We start from the raw sequence: 18,996 nt of genomic DNA, 5'->3' as shown, positions 1-18,996 counted from the left end.
TCGATTATGCAGGGGGCTGAGGGAACCACTCCATGTGACCCTCTCGGGTGGGACTCTGCAGCTGCTCCGCAGCGCAACTCTCTCACCAAACTCCGCGCCCTTCCGCTCGCGGTGCCAAAAGGCGCCCGCCCAGATTGAAAAGGCGCAGTGCATGCCCGGCCGCGTCACTCTGCGGGTGCAGGGCGCACGTCGGGGCGCGGCTCGCCGGCTCGCGCGCGGCTCCTGCTCTGTCACTCGCGCCCTGCCGAGGACCCCGCGCACCCGAGCGCCTGCCTGGCGGCGGCGGCAGCAATGCACGGAGCCGCTTGCGCTCCGGCCACCAGTGTGAGTGCCGACTGCTGCATCCCAGCCGGCCTACGCCTCGGGCCGGTGCCTGGAACCTTCAAGCTGGGCAAGTACCTGTCAGACCGCAGGGAACCTGGGCCCAAGAAAAAGGTATTAGCCAGTCCGACCTCCGCTCTCTGCCGCTCGTTCGTCTCCCCTTCTTCCCAGCCTAGGAAAGGGGTGGACAGGGTTAGGGGAGGAAACGGGTGACTGAGCCGTTACCTGCCAATTCTGCCAGGTGAAAGGGGACTCCGATCATTTCCCACAAGTGGCGTTAACCAAGAGCTGGACGTGGGCCAGGCTAGGGGAGAAGATATGGCTAAGGGGGGACAGCCCCTGGGTGGAGTGCACTAGGCTCTTTACGTGCTGGGACCACTAGGAACTCCCGATTTCCCCGGAGCGCTGGGGTCTCTGTCGCAGAGGCGCAACCCTCCAACCCTCCTCCCCACCCTATCCAGCCTCTCTTGGCAAACGTGCCTTTTCTCTTTTATACAACACACAGGCGTTGAGGACTTTTTCTTTTTTTTAATCTTCTGCCCTTCAATAAGCTAATTTGAGGCTTAAATTTACCTTCAGATGATTTAATCTCATCGTCTTCAAAAAACTTATCCTTGGAGACTCTTAGTTCCTAGAACCTCCCCAGGTGTTTCCTTCTGCGGATGTCTGCTTGTGGATTTGGGGCGAGTGGAGAGAGGATGCGCCAGGCGGTGGCTCTGACGCGGGTTCCGAGGACCAGGAATGTCCACCCGCGTGGGTCACCTGGGCCCGGCGATTGTAGCAGGGCTCGGAGGGGCTAGGATCGCAGATGGGAGGCTTCAGGGTCAACCTGCCAGCTCCGACTTCCCAAACAGCGTCGCGACCCCTGACCTGAGAGGGTTTCTAACGGGCTCCCGCCCGCCCGCCCTGAGGCGGAGCCCCAGCGGGTGAAGGTCGGCCAACTGCTACCGGGAATGAAGGCAGGAGTCCGGTGACCTGGGGAGGGGGAACTGGGAAGAGGACGCTGGACTACAGCTTTCTTGTAAGGCGCTGCTCAGGGGCTCGCCGGCCGGACCAGTACCTGGTTCTTCTCGAAATCATCCTCTTCCCGGCGGAGTAAAGCCTAGCTCTTCGCGAACCACGCCTTCTGCTTTAAACGCGCTTTAATTGCCTTTAAATGACCAGTCAGCCTGCGGCCGCTTTGTTCAGACACTTTCGCCGCGGGGCTTGCAGGCATCTCCGCACTTTCCTGCAGTGCCGCGGGAATGAGGAGGCACGAGAGGAGGCCCGGGATGCCCTGCGTCCCGGGACTGATTGTGAAACGTCTCTTGCCTGGCATCACGACTGCTCTCAGTACCGCGAAAAGGAGAGCTAGGGTCGGGGTGAGAAACATCTCGGGCGGGATGCTTTCACTTGCGCTGTCAAGGTGGAACAAAACGGGAAACTGTTATACTAGCCAGCCTCCCCTCTTCCTCCCTCCCCCAAGCAAGGGTCCTAAGGACTTATCCTCCTCCCAGCAGCGCACAGCGGTCTGGCCAAAGCGAACGCAACCATTCCCACGTCGGGTGGTGGGGGGATACCCTTTCCCTCCAGTTGCGGGTCCGGCCGTGGCACCGGGGAGAACGACCACTGCTTGTGTTACAGGTGCGCATGGTGAGAGGGGAGCTGGTGGACGAGTCGGGGGGCTCCCCGCTGGAGTGGATAGGGTTAATCCGGGCAGCCAGGAACCCCCAGGAACAGACTCTGGAAGCTATTGCAGACTTACCCGGAGGACAGGTACTGTGGGCTCCCCTGGGCTCCCCCCCCCACCGCCAATTCTATCTACCAAACTGTCACTGATGTTAAGAGGAAAGCACTTTAGCTAGAGATCTCATTTAAACATCCCAACAACCCTATGAGGTAGATACTATTACTTTCCCCATTTGAAGAGGGGTCTAATAGCTTTTCCCAGCGTCACACAGCGTCGGGGCTGGGAATCGAATCTTTCCTCTCAGTTGTTTTTTGACCAGTTACCCAGGAAATGACTGCAAGCTGTCCTGTTCCTTGCGTCCCAGATCTTCTATCGAGCACTGCGAGACGTCCAGCCAGGGGAGGAGCTGACCGTGTGGTATTCCAACTCCTTGGCGCAGTGGTTCGACATACCCATCATTGCAACTCCAACGCACGACGAGAAAGGTACCGCAGCTAAGTGAGCCTCCAGGGCAAGCGCGGGTGGGTGAGACTCCAGTCCTCCTCCTCTGGTCTTTGGGGGGCATCCCGAGACCTGAAAGGCCTTTTTCTTGCTCTGTGTAAAACTGAATTCATACTCCCAGTCGGAGTGGGCAGAGGCGACGTCACCACTACTGCCTTTAAATCAACACTAAGTGCTAACAGACCATAGTAATCTCGCTCTTGACGTCAGGGGAAAAATACTCCATGAATTTCATGCGGGTAGTCCTTTCCGATAGCATAACCAAAGAGACAATTATTTACTTACTTCAGAATCCATAAAGATGCCTTAACATATTATAAGGATAACTACATCATGAGCTCCAAAAAATGTAACTCAAACCTGGAATGCTTTTATAAGGTGAGGGGGAATCTCTTCATCGGTTTGGAGGAGAGTAATGTATTTCTACAGCGTTTTAGAAGCATTACGGTACTTACAGCTTGTCAGTTGCCAGGTACTGAGACCCTTCCGTTTAAATGGTATTTATTCATTTCCCTCTCCCTACTTAAATCAAAACTCGGCCCCGTTTCTTCTCAGATTTATTTGATCCTTTCCAAAGCCCAGAGCAGATTCATGCAAATTAAGGTGCAGCAAGTAACTAAAGAAAGAAACATTTTCAAACCTCCTCTAGGACACTGAGAAACACTTCCTGGAAACACTTCAGGAAAAAAACTGGAAGGTGCTAAAATAGTTAAGATCTCCAGAGTCCCTTTTATTGCACAATGCTTCTGTGACTTTCTTTTCTCTTTACCAGTTGTTTTAATTTGTAATTTCTCCTAAAGACAAAGTTATATTTAAAGTCAACATCACAGATGCTGTGAAATATTTTGACACATTCTCCTGAATCGCCTGCTTAATCTCATTCCTTTAGAAATAAAGAACTTAATATAAGAGTGGGATTTAAGAAACACTTCATGAATAAGACAGAATGAAATTAATTCAAAATGATGAATCACTTCACTTCAGAGTGTCCTTGTCCTCTGTAAATTAATTCTATTGATTTTGTGGGTAGACCTGTATGTACAGTATTCATAAAAGTTTTCCTAGATTTTTCCTTCTTTCACATTAGATTAGATTCTGTCAACTTCTTCCAGTAAAAGAGAAACATGACAAAAGCCCCATAGTGGAGAACTCTCAAATCTGTCACTATAGAACAATTCCAAGGACTACTGGCCTTTGGGGGCCAGGAATTTTTGCAAAGAACACCCTTTCTTAGACACTCTCAAATAGTACAAAAGCAATTTGTTTGAGTGGTGGCCCTCATGTTTTCATTTCAGTCAACAGAGCCAATAAACATCATATGGTCACAGATGTCAGAACAGACACCATTTCCCTTTTGGGGAATGTGTAGGTTATTTTGAACCCTGATTTCTCCAGCTTTCAGATGCTTGAAATCTTGATAACCTTGGAGATGCATCTGAGAGAGGAGGCAAAATCACTTACAAGGTGTGTTGATATGTTTGGCACAGGTTGGATTTCAGAATCAAGAGAACATGTCAACTCATTAGCATAAACTAAAAAAACATAATGAAATAGAAAAGATACATTGGCTTAAACCTTGAAAAGAGGAAGAAATAAGTAGAGATGGCTGCAATTCTTCCAATATTGGCTAACTCTAGTGGGTTTCAATTCCATAGTAAGATTAAGGAAAATACTGACTCTGTTTTAGAAACAGAGCTGAGTCACTTTGGGGTAGCCTTGGAAAATGCCCTCTTTAAAAAGGTGTGATGAGAGGGAGGTTCTGGACTTAGCAGAAAGGAAGTTACTTAAGATATTAAATTAACACAACCACCAAGAGAACTCAGAAAATCTTCCCTCTTATGAAGATTTATTTTACATGGCTGTTCAGTACAACAGACATGATTTTTATCATTGAAATCATTAGAATCACTTTTATCTGTCTTCCATAAACAATGAGGATAGGTCACAAAGGCAAATCATCTTCCTTTCTCCATTTTCTTTCTGCTCTACCTTAACTTCAGCTAGAATAATCTGCTCCTTACTTGAACTTCCACCTTAGTTATCTGGGAGGAAGGACTACTTGCTTTATCCAGATTCAAGAGTGAAATACATGAAGAGAGGAATATTTGAAAATTTCTCCCATTGTTGTTTCTGTAGTAATGTTTTAGAAGTTTAAGCTGCTGGTATGCAAGGAGGAAAAATTTAACTTTCCCATTACGTTGAATGAAACTGATGTTACTTTGTATACTTTCTTGTGGCTCAACTAACTTCTTTCTTATGGACATCCTTACCTTCAATCAACCAATTATCAATAATAATTGGTTATTAAAAAACCAATAATCAATAAACCAAGTATTATCAATCAACCACAATATTTAAGAAGAAACCCCACTGCAAAGCTTGCTTTCTCTGAAGCGATATAACATGAGCTTTTAAAGTGAAAATTAACTTCTACCATGTGATCAAAATCTGTCTCATACACATGTCTTTTGACTGTGTTCCCAGACTCCAGCAAAATTAAACAACTTATGTTAATAATATTAAACACACAAGGATGTTTGATGCCAAAAGCATGTGTGTAGTTCCTGACAGAGAACTGTGTACTTATTGAAAGCTGAGTATCTATATTATTCTCTCTCTCTCACACACGCACATACATTGATATTTTCCAAGAACTTTACTAAGCTTGGATTTGTGCAGCTGTCTAGGAGTTAATTAATAACCAGGTGGGATAACTGACAAGACAATGCATATAATCCTTCTGTTTTTAGAATATGAGGACCTAAGACTTTTTCTTTTCTCCCATCAAATTAAATGGGGTTAAAGAAGAAATACAGATGTAAATAATTTTGAAGAATAGCAAATCATAGTCCCGATGTGGTCCTTCAGTTGGTCACGCTCCAGGAAAATCTCAAGCAAAGTGTTTAAGACTGGGAGGGGTTGGGGAGGGTGGGTAGTGGACATAAAAGACATTGTTCTGTGAAAAGGAATGATTACATATGGCCCATACATACAGGATATTGTCTCGCCTGGTAATGAGGCGCTCACGACCATTAGATTGGCCTTTGTTCAGTTTATCCAAACTCCTTGACATACGCCACCTATTCTGCAAACACCAACAGATGGGCCCAGGCACAGCACAGCCCCGACACTTGATTTAAAGCAACAGCTGCTCTCGGCTCTTCCCCGGCTCTTTCAAGCCAGCCTCCCTGAGCACTGCCCTTCCAATGAAGATATGCTCGGATGGCCCGGAAAAAGTCTTCGTTGGAAAAGCCCAGGTCACACCTCTCGGTCTCTGAGTAATCCCAGGGAATGGAGATGGTGACAAAGTTGGCTATTTGGGGCTTCTCGGAGTCCTTGGTACAATAGGGCTACCGAACTCACTTATTCGCCGGTACCCAAGAATACTTATGGTTCACCCTATACCGCTGGTCAAAACCTGGGCTCTGCCTCGGGCGCGCTGGCGCTTTCTCTCGCTTGTTTGCTTCTCACCGGGTCTCCTTTTAACTGTTTCTCGCCCAGGGGAGGAGCGCTACATTTGCTGGTACTGCTGGAGGACGTTTAGATATCCCAACAGCCTTAAAGCACATCTACGTTTCCACTGCGTGCTCAGCAGCGGCGGGGGCCGCGCCTACCTGCACCACGAGCACGCGGCTCGCCAAGGCGCTGCCCCGGCTGCGGATGGCCTTCGCCTTTCCCCGAAACCCCCGGCGTCAGATTTCGCTGCGGCCGCCCCGACGAGCACTCTTCGACCGCACCCGCGGGTCCCACCGGCCCCTCAGGCTTGCGGAGCGCGGGAGAGCATCAAGCGCGAGGCCTCCTCCGCGCCCTCCGCCACGTCACCGACCCTGGCCAAGTGCGGGCCGTCCAAGAAGGGAAAAGAGCAGCCGGACCGCGCTCTGGACATGAGTGGTCCCGCCCGAGGACATGGCCACTTCCTTGGCATCGTGGGCGGTTCCCCAGCGGGGGGCGGCGGCCTCGCTTTCTACCCAGGCGTGCGCTCGGCTTTCAAGCCTGCTGGCTTGGCCAGGGCAGCCGCCGCAGCGCACGGCGACCCCTACCGGGACGAGGGCGGCGGCAAACCAGGGGCCGGCCTGGCTTTAAGCAGGCTGCTGGGCGGGGGACGGGCAGGCGGACACCCGAGAAGCGGGGAGAACCCGGCGGCTGGCGGCGCTGGCCACCACCATCACCACCATGCGCACCACCATCACCATCCCAAGTGCCTACTCGCGGGGGACCCGCCGCCGCCTCCTGGCCTGCCCTGCTCCGCGGCTCTGCGCGGCTTCCCTCTGCTCCCCGGGCCCCCGGAAGAGGCGTCCGCCTTCAAGCACGTGGAGCGCGCCCCGCCCGCCGCCGCCGAGCTACCAGGAGCGCGTTACGCGCAGCTGCCCCCCGCAGCCGGGCTGCCTCTAGAACGCTGCTCGCTGCCACCCCTCGACGCGGGCGGCCTCAAAGGCTACCCGGGTGGCGAGTGCAGCCATCTGCCGGCCGTCATGCCGGCCTTTACCGTCTACAACGGGGAGCTCCTGTACGGCTCACCAGCCGCCGCCGCTTATTACCCGCTCAAACTGCACTTCGGCGGGCTGCTCAAGTATCCGGAGTCCATCTCTTACTTCAGCGGGCCCGCGGCGGCGGCCGCTCTGAGCCCGGCCGAGCTGGGCTCCCTGGCTAGCATTGACCGAGAGATCGCCATGCACACGCAGCAGTTGTCGGAGATGGCAGCGGGGAAAGGCCGCGGCCGCCTGGACGCGGGGACGCTGCCCCCGGCCGTCGTGGCGGCGGGCGGCGCCGGGGGATGCGGCAGCGGGGGCGGCAGCGGCGCGGGCAAGCCCAAGACGGGTCACCTGTGCCTCTACTGCGGCAAGCTGTACTCGCGCAAGTACGGGCTCAAGATCCACATGCGGACGCACACGGGCTACAAGCCGCTCAAGTGCAAGGTGTGCCTGCGGCCCTTCGGCGACCCCAGCAATCTCAACAAGCACATCCGGCTGCACGCCGAGGGCAACACGCCCTACCGCTGCGAGTTCTGCGGCAAGGTGCTGGTACGCCGCCGGGACCTGGAGCGCCACGTCAAGTCTCGCCACCCCGGCCAGAACCTGCTCCCCAAGGCGGCCGACGGCCCGGGCGCCGAGCCTCATTACCCCCCGGAGCCGGGAGAGCCCAAGAGCGACAACGACAGTGACGTGGACGTCTGCTTCACCGACGACCAGAGCGACCCCGAGGCCGGGGGCGGTGGCGAACACGACGAGTAACGAGTCTTTCAGGGAAGGCGGGGAGTGTGGGGGCGTGGACAGAGAGAAGAGGGGTTTCTACTGTGGGAGAAGAGGAGCTGCTGGTGGTGAGAAAGACCCGGCGGACAAAACCGGTTTGGTTTTGGTCGCGCGCCAGATTTGGAACAGTGAGCGGTCCCAGGTCGGAAGTTGAAAGTCTGAGCGAAGGTTTAGAGGCGTCTTACAGAAACCTTGCCTTCCGAGCACCCCCAGGGCGGCGAGTCCCAGCGCACTCTAGGCCCCTGAGCACCGCGAATAGGCTTCCCTTTCGCCAACCCAGGCGGTTGGCTCTCCAGGTTTAAGATCACATGAATGGGAAGCCACAGCGCCCTCGAGGGCGTCGATTTTAACTGCCGCGTATTTTTAAATTGTTCTTTTTTGTGAAGAAAATTGTGCCTTTTGAAACGACGTTTTGTGTGTGTATTTTACATTAGCATTTCACTGCATAGGCAAAATAGTAGCTGCAATTCGGTGGATGTGACATCCATACACTTGTTTCCATTTCATCTGTTTTCGTGTCAAAGACTACGCCTTGACGCAATGAATATATAGTGGTAGCAGGTGTACAAATTGGTCAAGTTGCAATTATTTATAAGAGAATGATGACAAATGTAAAATATATAAAGCATGAGTCTTGAGAGCACGCAATATATAATTTTAAAGAAAATGCCCTATTTGGTAGAGAACACATGTGATGTATGTTGTTTTATAATGAATGATGTAAAGTGGATTCAGTATTTTGGTCTTGGTTCCAGTTTGTGCAATCTTTAATAAAAATAAAGATTAAAAACAAGAGTTTGTTCACTTGCCAGGTTCAGCAGATCTTTTAATGAAATAATTTAATTTGAAAGTGGTTTTTGAGGAGACTCCAGAATACAATAAATCAGGGGACATGAATACTTTGATTATTCATGAAATAAATTTTAAGTAGTTATAATAGGGAAACATTATTTTCATTACGTGCATTGCACAGGCTCCCAGATAGCAGGCAAAACAATTGTTTGCTGAAACCATTGTTAATCACGCTGTGTTTTCATCTTTATGGAAAGAAGCTAATGACCTTCAAGAAAAAACACACCCACACACAATATTCCTCATCAAAAAGAACTGTGCAACCCTAGAATCACTATTTTTTGTTATGTACCATTTTGACAGAACCTCCCTTGGAAAGCAAAAAAAGGAAACTTGAATAGTGCTTTTATGATTCATACATTTTCATATTCATTCAACAAATATTAAAGAAGGATGTATTTTATTGGAAGGGATGATCTATTTGTTTTACGTAGGTTCCCAGTTTCCCCCTACCCGAAGTACATCTTTCAACAATCTCCTGCTGTCTGAATGGGTCCCCTTTTACAGAAGAGGAAATAATACTCTTCAAGGTCACTACTGGGAGGCCCATAATTAGGCAAACTTAGGAGCAGTGACTTTATTTATGGGTATACAAAATTAATGCTAACTAATGGAAGGATATCATAAAGAATATAATTTTGTGGGCTAAAAGGAAAACACCTTCTCCCCTACCTCCCATTCCTTTCTCCACATGCTCTCTGGGGGTTCACTGCAGTTATGTAGGAAGAGGAGGATTAGTCACACCCCTTGGCTAAGGGTAGGTCCCCTAAGAGCCCTGGTCTGCAGCGCTTCTCCCTGAGATTGGCAGGAAAATTCTAGTGGGTCACCAAAGGGTCTTGGATATGACCTTGATGATTTAACTCAGTTAAAAATGTGCTTTATTTTCTGCATCCTAGTACTTTGGCAGTCTTCAACCTGCAGTCTTCCATTTGGGAACACAGCCTCAATCACTGGGTAGCTGGCAGGGACTTTTTCTAACCCATCCCAGCAGGAGGCATGGCTGGGAGATAAAGGGCATATAAATTCTGTGGGTTGTGATCAGCAAAAAAAATTTCTTCTATGGGAAAATTTATGCTTGGAATATAGGCTTTTTTTTAAGTGTCAGCTGGGCTTCCCTGATAGCTCAGTTGGTAAAGAATCTGCCTGCAATGCAGGAGACCCTGGTTTGATCCTTGGGTCAAAAAGATCTGCTGGGGAAGGGATAGGCTACCCACTCCAATAATCTTGGGCTTCCCTTATGGCTCAGATGGTATATAATCTGCCACAATGTGGGAGACCTGGGTTCAATCCCTGGGTTGGGAAGATACCCTGAAGAAGGGAAAGGCTACCCACTCCAGTATTCTGGCCTAGAGAATAACATGGTCTGTATAGTCCATGGGGTCACAAAGAGTCAGACACACTGAACTTTCACTTAAGTGTCAGCTTAAGTGACTTTCACTTAAGTGATTTTCACTTAAGTTTCACACTGACTTTCACTTAAGTGTCAGCTGATCTGAAAATGTTTTGCTTTGTAAAAGAAAGCCCAAAGAAGAACAAAAAATATGCATGGATTAACATTTACATATGGTGGCAATGATACTACTGTTTATTGAGGATTCTTATGCTATTTGCAAATTTGTTCTTCTCTGCAGAACTACCAGGTTTAGTGATGGCCCTGCCACACAGAACTGGAAGTGAACCCAAGCATCTGCTAGTTCATCTGCTTATCACTGCCTACTTAGTGGTCCTGCCCTGTGAAGCAAAGCTTAAAACCAAATCTACACTTATAGAGAAATACTGGAAAATTTTCTGAAATCAGGTTGTGTAAGTCCTCAAAACAATTGAGAAAGGTTGCCCAGATTTGAGACATAGGAAGTTTTATCTGCTATAAAAGCCATGTTTCCTTCACCAATTACCTAGCTCATTACTAAGTTCTACAAATTGTTCAGTGTGAAATAGCCTTAAAAAAATAAATACAGTTTGGAGAGGAAACACATTTTAGAATTGATAAATATTTAATAAAACAATTTCCAGACTTCCACTTTCTGTATTAATTGATGTTATTAAAATAAACTCCAATATAAAAATGAAAATTGAATATAGATTAAAAAAACTCAATCATAAATCATTCATAATTCTCCATAGGTTACCTCAGATAACCTATATATCTGTCTGTATGTGTGCACACTATCATACATAATTAATGCAGTTATTTTAATGATGAAATCAAATTGGTGACATCCAATCAGTAAAGACACTACTTATTTTAAGTGGCTTAGTCGTCTTAGTGTTTCTCAGGTTACTTCTTTCAGTCTTGTATCTCTCTCCACTCTCACCACTCCAACCCTCAATCCTCATCCTGATGACCGCAGCTAACTGTGAAAATTACACTAAGGACACCGGAAGTTTCTGAGATTTTAACTAAATATTTTGTACCAAAAGATTTTTTAAAGTAGGAGAATTTATACCTCTTAGAAGTGAGAGACTCTGGGTTGTTTAGGCCTAGTCAATTTGGACATTAAAATGTTTTTCTAACTGAATAAATCATCCATACATAGGTTGTAGGCTTGCCAGTGCTTCTCACTTGCTTGACATCTTGGGCCAATCTTTCTCAATGTCCTCATCTGTAAAACAGGTTGAAATAAGCAATAAAGTCGCTGTGAAGACTGAATGAGAGTTAATTCAGGTAAACTGCTTTTAGAATCAAGCCTGACACGCAGTGAGCTCTCAAACAGTATTTACAAACTTCTAGCAACTCTTTGTGCTTTCATTTCGAAGACATCAACGAACGAACGAGATAAGGGGAGACGCCCTTTCATCAGCATTTTTCTGCAGGGCACTTGCTCTCTTGGGTTCACGTCTAGCCCCAGACAAACTCTTGCCAACTTCAGTAAATAAAGGTCTTTCACACATTTGCTGAAGAGAAATTTCTTCAAGCTCCTTATTAATTCATCTTTCTATTTTGAATTCAGACACCGGTTTAAATGGTTCATAGCGGTTACGTGAAAGGGAAGAAGAATGCTCGTCAGTTTTCACTAATTTTTTGAAAGCTTGGCTGTGCTTGAGGTGAGCCATGAATTTTAGCAGAAGAATGCACAAGAGATGAGGTCCTGCCTATACGGAGCATACAGCAAGAGCTGCAACTTCCTAAGGCTCTACTCTGCTGCTGCTGCTAAGTCACTTCAGTTGTGTCCGACTCTCTGTGACCCCATAGACGGCAGCCCACCAGGCTCCCCCGTCCCTGGGATTCTCCAGGAAGAACTGGAATGAGTTGCCATTTCCTTCTCCACTCTAGGGAAAGTTTATTTACTGACTAGACTCTGATGGAAGAAGGTGGGCGGCGATGGACTTCCAGTTTAGAACTGCAGTTCTGGGGAGCTGGAAGAACAGTAGAAGAACTGGCTGCGGGGGTTCCAGAGCCGAGAGGGCGGTGATTGGCTACTCCCGTTGAGTTCGAGCGCTCCCATTGGCTCATTCTTTGGAGCCGGGGTCGCTATTGGTGGCGGGCTGGTAGCGCACGAAGCTCGGGTTAGGGGCTATCTCGCGAGAACCCCCGGCCCAGTGCCCGTATCCGTTGGGTGAGTGTCGCGGTGTCACTCTGCGTGTGTGTTGCTTGCAGCTTAGTTTTCCCTGGAAACGAGGGTTTCGGGGGCTGGGTTCCGGGCAGAAGTGTGGGAGTCTCGCCTCGTTTAGGTGTACATTCCGAGAGCCCGGAAGCCAGAGAGATGAGGGAAAACCCCCGCGGCATCCAGCAGGCGACCGAGGGAGTCCCAGGCGCCGGACTAGTCCTTGTTTCGGTGGTCCTGGCCCGCCGTGGCTGAGAGCTGCGGCACCAGCGCTGCGCGCCCTTGCCATCTGCTGCTTCCTCAAAGGGAAGAGTGCAGAGGCGTTGGCGCCATTGGGAGGTCAGACGTGACCCTTGGCCACCCAGGTGTGGGTTGTGAAGGGAGGACTCAACAGACGGCGGGGCCAACGTGTTTAGTTCCAGAAGGAGCGTGGCGCTCGTTCTGGGCTGGGCGACCTTCCTACAAAAGATGAAAGGAGCGCTTCTGTCATCTGCGACTGTAGTTTAATTCAAATTAGGTGTAACCGTTGTACGACAGACAACTTGTCAATGCCTTTGGCTTGCGAACGATACGAGGGCCCTTCAAAAAGGGATCAAGAAGGGGTAGATTCTGTGTATGCGTGTAAACCTTTTAAAGACACCGATTTTATTTTAATATGTTTTAATGATTTCCGTTTTTAGCTTTTCATGTAAATAAAAATTAAAGCACAAATTGGCTAAAGAATATGTGATAGCATAAAAGAGGGTCTTTTTTTGATGATTCGAATCAAATAGATTGAAAGGAACGTTTTCACATAGAGGAGACTTTATTAAAAATAAAATATAGTCAATATCTAAATATCATGAACATTATCTCTTTTTGGTATCCACATACACATTTGCATAATTCAGTATTGTAGGAGATGGTTTCCTATATGTATTTCCTATTTTTGATGTTGGCAGTACAGTAATGTTCCTGGGGGTTAGTTTAAGTAGAGAAGGATATAAGATCCAATGTTCCATGGCAAGTTGTATTTGAATGGGAGACACTCAATTCCAGTGATTTGAGTAGAAAGCCTTAGGTGGAAATGTCTTATGTGACAGGAGATACAGTGAAGAGAGATGCAATAGCAAATGGCTTTACATAAAAACATGGTGAAGGTCAAAGATAGTTTTTAATCTTTTTTTTTAATATCCCTGACAACAGGCAGAAAGATAAGATTCTGTACGTGACACTGAGCAGTTGATTCCTGAATTATCACCTTAAGGTAAAATGAGACATGACCAGGTCAGGTTTAAGCTTACTTGAGTGCGTTGAACCATAGCAGAACACATCTGTGAGCAACAAAATGCTTTCAGGTATGCTAAAAGTCAGTCCGATGAGAAATGAGTCAATACAGGATGTCGTATTTTATAAGTTTATTTGTGATTTTCAGCAAGCTGGAGAAAGAAAGGCCTTAACAACCAAGAAGACAGAAAAGAAAATCCATGAGGGGATTTATAGGGTAGGCTTTCTCAATTATTTAAAGCTAACATGCTGAAATGTGAATTCAGCATGAATTCAGGATACTAATTTTGCATCTATAGGTGCTTGTATATATATTGCAATTTAGGTTTGTTTCCAAAATCAATGTATGTATTACTGATGTTGATGTAACTTGATAGTTTGGAACATCCTGTTACACATACTGGCCAATATTCTTATAAAGTGAGAAAAAAATTAGCTTTGCCTTGAGTGTATTTTTGGGACATAACTCAGTTTATTAAATCTTCACTATCTCATCTAATCTTTCTAACAAGCTACTTTACAGATAAGGGAAATGAAGTTTATGTTGCTCAGCCAACTAGCCAGCTAGAAATAGTTCCAGAATTCATTCCTAGGCTTGTCAAATCCAAGCCTGACTCTTAACATACTATATATCCTTTTTAAAACACTCATCTGACATAGGAGGTATCCAGAAATTCAGTTTGAATACTTTATAACTGGATCAAGTGAATGTTTTACAGGACAATGATGAGGTGGACTGAAAGAACAATGGTTCCTAGACTTTTTCAGCTGGAACCAGAGTTAAGTTAGTGACCATCTTTGCCTCATTATATACTTGAAATTATTTGAATTTTGGTAAATATAAATCTGGGCTCAGTTTAGTCTAGCCTGACTTTGTCTTATTTAACACAAAGATGTGTGTCTAAGGATGAGTGTAGAGTGGCCCACCTGTTATCCTGAGGACACTAAAAAGGAAAATATGATCGTTTTATTCTGTTGAGTATTTCAGGACAAACTGTACTGCCAGAGAAGCACCAAATTCCTGAGTAAGTACATAAAATTTTTCTCCAGTATCATAGCATCCCTTGGGACTGATCACCTGCGGTGTAGTTCAGTCAGTTTTCAAACTCTTTTCATGAGTAGCAGGCTGAATTCCTGGGAGTATGGGCCATGCAGGGTGCAGGGGTGGAACTGGGCTGCCTTGAAGCTGCTCTACTGATGGTAGAACCAAGGGTGATCAGAAAGAGAAACAAGGGCACAAGCGAAATAGAATGCCAGGTACATTACCATCTGGAAAGGGCCAGGCTGAGGCAGAATCTCAGTAGATGCAAGGCAGCACAATGAAACCAAACTAGAACAAGAAGACTGGGAAATAATGAAGAAGGTGAAGAAGGAGTGAGACTCTGAATGACTGAAGCCTGGATATGGGTATTTTTAAAAATGTTAATTTTGCTTTTTAAATGGATAATATGTTCACATGTTCAAAGATAAATAGGTATAAATAGGTTTATATTTAGACCTCTTGGTCCTCCTTCATTTCTGTACACTCCAGTTCTAGAAGTCATTTCAGGGATAGATTTATTATGAAGCTCCCTGGAGCAAGCTTGCTCTAAGACTTGTATCTAATTTTGTCTTTTCTTAAAGCGGTCCCCTGATCAAAAAAAAGCCTGTGAGTTTCAGAAGGTACAAAATCTGGATCTTTACTACATAAACATTTAGTTTCTTGTATACTTCCAGTATTTATTTTATAAATATAAACGCCCTAAAATGGATATATTTTTATTTTCCTCCCTTTCCTAAGCTGGAGTTTTTTCCCCTGTACTTTTAGGACTTTTTTTTTTCCTTCAAGAATATGCTCTGGATATAGTTCCATAACAGTCCAAAGAGAGCTTCCTCATTTTTTTTCCTTTTCTACTGTATAGTATTCTAGAGTATAATACATAGATTATTTAACCATTGTTCTGTTGATGAACAAGTGGGTTGTTTTCTATAAAGAATGCTTCAATGGATAACTTGTGCTAAGTGATTCTGTAGGTGGGACCAGATTATTTTTCAGAAGATGTCACTACTCTGATTATAGTGGGAAGACTGTCAGTGAAGACTGAGCTGGCCAGGATAGTATCTGAACCAGACCAACAAATAGGATATGGATGACTGGCTGACTGTTCAGCTTGTTCCCTTTCTCTGTGGTTAGAAAACTCAGAGCACTTTTACCTCTTGACCATATTGTGCAAAGGGAGATAAAAATGGGGCCTCCATCCCATTCTTGTGTTCTCTTGGGAACTTGGCAAAGAATCCTAAGGGAGACTCAGCTATAGGACTGTACTTCTTTAGGCCAGGCAACAGGGAAATCGTAATGCTAGTCTAACATGGAAGCATATGTTTGTGGGCGCATGTATTTGAATCTTTAAAATTCTTTTCTATCTACACTACATCAAGTTTTGATTTCCCTGTGATATGTATTACTTAAAAATACCTAATGCAGAACCAGCTTTGGGATTATGACTCAGATTTGTAACTGAGTGATTGGAGTGTGGGCCTATGGTAAGTAGCAGGTATAGAGCACAACCCATACCAGCTGTGGAACAGTGGCAGGCACTCCAGCAAGGAAACAAACGAATGCAAATGAGATGCACTTGGCCATGGAACAAAGATAAAAATGACATTCACTTGTAAATGAGTTTTCTGTGTTTGATGTAAACAGAATGACATGTATTTTGTAGGAAGACCTCTATGACCTTAGGATAGTCATTGAATTCATTACCTGGGGTTGCACATGTTTCTGACATTTTATCATTATTATGCATCTCATGATCTAACAACCTCTAGGTTTTAAATTTATATAGAAACATTTCCATGATTTTCTGTCCTAGAATATAATCCGAGAGTTCTGAGATGCTCATCATTAGAAGGCTAAGAGCTTGGGAATAAAACTTAAATCTGGCATCTTGCACTTAGATAAGGGAAAAGCTGAACTTACAAAGATGAATTTACAAGATCAAGAGGAAGATGTGCATCTTCTCAGCTTTGACTCTCATTGCTTGCCATGGTCCTCAAACATTTGACATTTCCTCAAACATTTGACTTAGATGATTGCTCTGTGCCTTTGCTTTCTGAGCCTCATTCATCTTTCAGCCCTCACTTAAAATCTCTCCTGTTCTCTGTAGTTTTCTCTGACTGTCCCAGCCCAAGAAAGTCTTTTCCTCCTTGAATTTCCACTGCAGATAGTCTGTGGGACTTTTTGGTCACTTAGTTATTTTGTCAACTGCACATATTGCACATGAAATATGTTTTTTTGCTTTTTATAATATCCCTGGTATGATACTTAGATATTCAGCAAGAATTCAAGAACTAATTGATTAAATGCTCTTTGAGTTTCTCAGTCTTCTGGACACCGTGTTGAAGCACTGAGGGGCTGCTACATGCTGGGCATTGTACTGGCTGGGGTCGCAGGATGGTTCAGATGGTCTCCAGCTGCTTGTGGTCTAGTGGAGGAAGCAAACATGGGAACAGATATTGACAACACAATGTGCTAGGCATAATGATGGAGATAAGCACAGAAGAAGGATACCTCTTTGGTCAGATAAAGAAGAGGGAAGGGTGGGGAAGGAGTTAAAATAGGGAAAAGCTTGTCAGAGGAGGTGACACCTGAACTGAGTCTTAAAAGATGGGTAGGAGTCATACAGGGCAAGTGTCAAGAGAGAAGGAAGGACATTTCCAACAGACAGAATACCTTGAGGGAAGAGACTGAGTGGAGAAGCAGCACAGATGTATGAGAGAAATTCGAGACAGTTCTGTGCTGCTGGTGGGCAGAGTGGCAAGCACACAGTCTGCTGAAAGGTGAGGATCTATCTTTGAGGAAGTGTGGTACAGTGGTTAAGACGATATTTCTGGGCTTGGGAGTTAGGCAGAGCTATGTTTATAATCCTGGCTCTGCATCTTCCCAGTTGTGCAAACTTGGCCAAATGATGTAACTTCTATATGCCTCAGCATATGAGTCAGCTAAGAGCCGACTCTTTAGAAAAGACCCTGATTATGGGAAAGATTGAAGGCAGGAGGAGAAGGGGACGACAGAGGGCAAGATGGTTGGATGGCACCACCGACTCAATGGACATGAGTTTGAGTGAATTCTGGGAGTTGGTGATGGACAGGGAATCCTGGTGTGCTGCTGTCCATGGGGTTGCAAAGAGTCGGACATGACTGAGCGACTGACCTCCACCATCAACAACGTTTATAATACTGGCTCTGCATCTTCCCAGTTGTGGGAACCTAGTCAAATGATGTTACTTCTATATGCCTTGGCATACTCATCTGTAAAATGAGTACAAAGGTATTGTATTTAAGGCATTCTTGTGAATGTTAATTGAAGTACTGTTTGCAAAGTGCTTCAGTTCAGTTCAGTCGCTCAGTCATGTCCGACTCTTTGGTAAATATTCGAAGAATGTTGGCTAATTGTTTTTGAGAGATCCAACAGTTGTGCAGGGGCTATAAAGGGAGGGTCTCTAATTGTTTTTGAGTGATCCAGCAGTTGTACAGGGGCCATAAAGGGAGAGTCTCTGGAAGATGTAAGCCATGTGGACAGATAGCTTGCATTGCAAGACATTTGTGTTGGAGGCAGGGAGACCAGTTAGGAGGCAGTTGTATTCAACATTTCAGGTGACGTAAGATGTGGTACTTTGGTAACGGGTGGAGAGGAGAGGATCGAGTTGAATAGCTAGGAGGTCCCATTGGGAGGATTTTGTGAGCAAGAGTGAGAGTCAAGTGTGCTCCTGGCAGGTCAGTTACAAAGTGTTCAGTAGTATCACACTGTCAGTGGGCTTTTGGCAAATGCAGTTTAGGTCAAGATGGTCTTAGAGATACTCTGTTTTGTTGAGAAATAAAACCTGATGCATTTGAATATCAAAATTAAATAAAGAACACAGCTGTCATCCAAGGAAGATATTAGTTTTCCCAATAACAAAGGGTAATAGCAATATATAAATAGCTCATTGAAATTTATGAGAAAGCTTCATGTTTCCAATAACTAAATGGCAAATATTAACCAAGTTTCTAGTAAACAGAGATGTACAAACATATTCTTTTTCATAGAAATCAAAGACATGCACATGAAAAGATCCTTAAATTTAAGAAAACAATAGTAATCTTCTGAAATTGTGCATTTTGCCGAATGCACTAAAGTCATCTGTCCAGCAACATGGATAATTTGCCAGGGCTATATATATAGGCTCAGAACTCACATTTCTGAGGATTTATTCTAGGGAAACATTTTAACAAAAGCATAAAGCTGTATGCACATGGTTTTTCACTGCAGCAATAAATCCTATAGAAAAAAGCAGTGAAGTATTCAAAATTAAGATATCGCTATTTAGATGAGACCTGGCAGGTTCAGGGTGATATGGCCGTAAACAAGGTATAGTTTTATTTAGGGGAATATCAGTATTATGGCACATTATGAAGTAATGTTAAAAATAATTATTAAGATAACACAGTGGAAAACTCTCTATGAACATATTAACTGGAAAAAGCTGAATACAATTATGATTGCAGTTATTCCAGAATATACATTTTTTTTAGATTAAAGACTGGAAATAATATGTAAAATGTGAAAGTAGTT

The 18,996-nt window shown here is 45.4% G+C and overlaps 1 protein-coding gene across 1 annotated transcript; it reads left to right on the top strand.

The window, feature by feature from the left end:
- The first annotated feature begins 291 nt into the window (after positions 1-291).
- On the top strand, positions 292-7,722 carry PRDM13 (PR/SET domain 13). Its single transcript, XM_069598925.1, has 4 exons — positions 292-435; positions 1,945-2,076; positions 2,355-2,475; positions 5,993-7,722. The coding sequence occupies exons 1-4, from the start codon at positions 292-294 to the stop codon at positions 7,720-7,722; spliced, it is 2,127 nt and encodes a 708-aa protein (XP_069455026.1).
- The last annotated feature ends 11,274 nt before the right edge of the window (positions 7,723-18,996 follow it).

The sequence above is a fragment of the Ovis canadensis genome, chromosome 8 (genome assembly GCF_042477335.2).
Source record: "Ovis canadensis isolate MfBH-ARS-UI-01 breed Bighorn chromosome 8, ARS-UI_OviCan_v2, whole genome shotgun sequence".
In the NCBI taxonomy this organism is placed as follows: domain Eukaryota; kingdom Metazoa; phylum Chordata; class Mammalia; order Artiodactyla; family Bovidae; genus Ovis; species Ovis canadensis.
Note: the sequence above shows the minus strand (reverse complement) of the source record. Positions and strands in the feature narration are given on the sequence as shown.

What these genes read in the sequence shown, in the direction of transcription:
- PRDM13 (XM_069598925.1), top strand. Translation starts at nt 292, where the DNA reads ATGCACGGAGCCGCTTGCGCTCCGGCCACCAGTGTGAGTGCCGACTGC. An exon ending in CAGACTTACCCGGAGGACAG is followed by an intron (nt 2,077 to 2,354) that starts GTACTGTGGGCT and finishes CTTGCGTCCCAG; the next exon opens with ATCTTCTATCGAGCACTGCG. An exon ending in TCCAACGCACGACGAGAAAG is followed by an intron (nt 2,476 to 5,992) that starts GTACCGCAGCTA and finishes TTTCTCGCCCAG; the next exon opens with GGGAGGAGCGCTACATTTGC.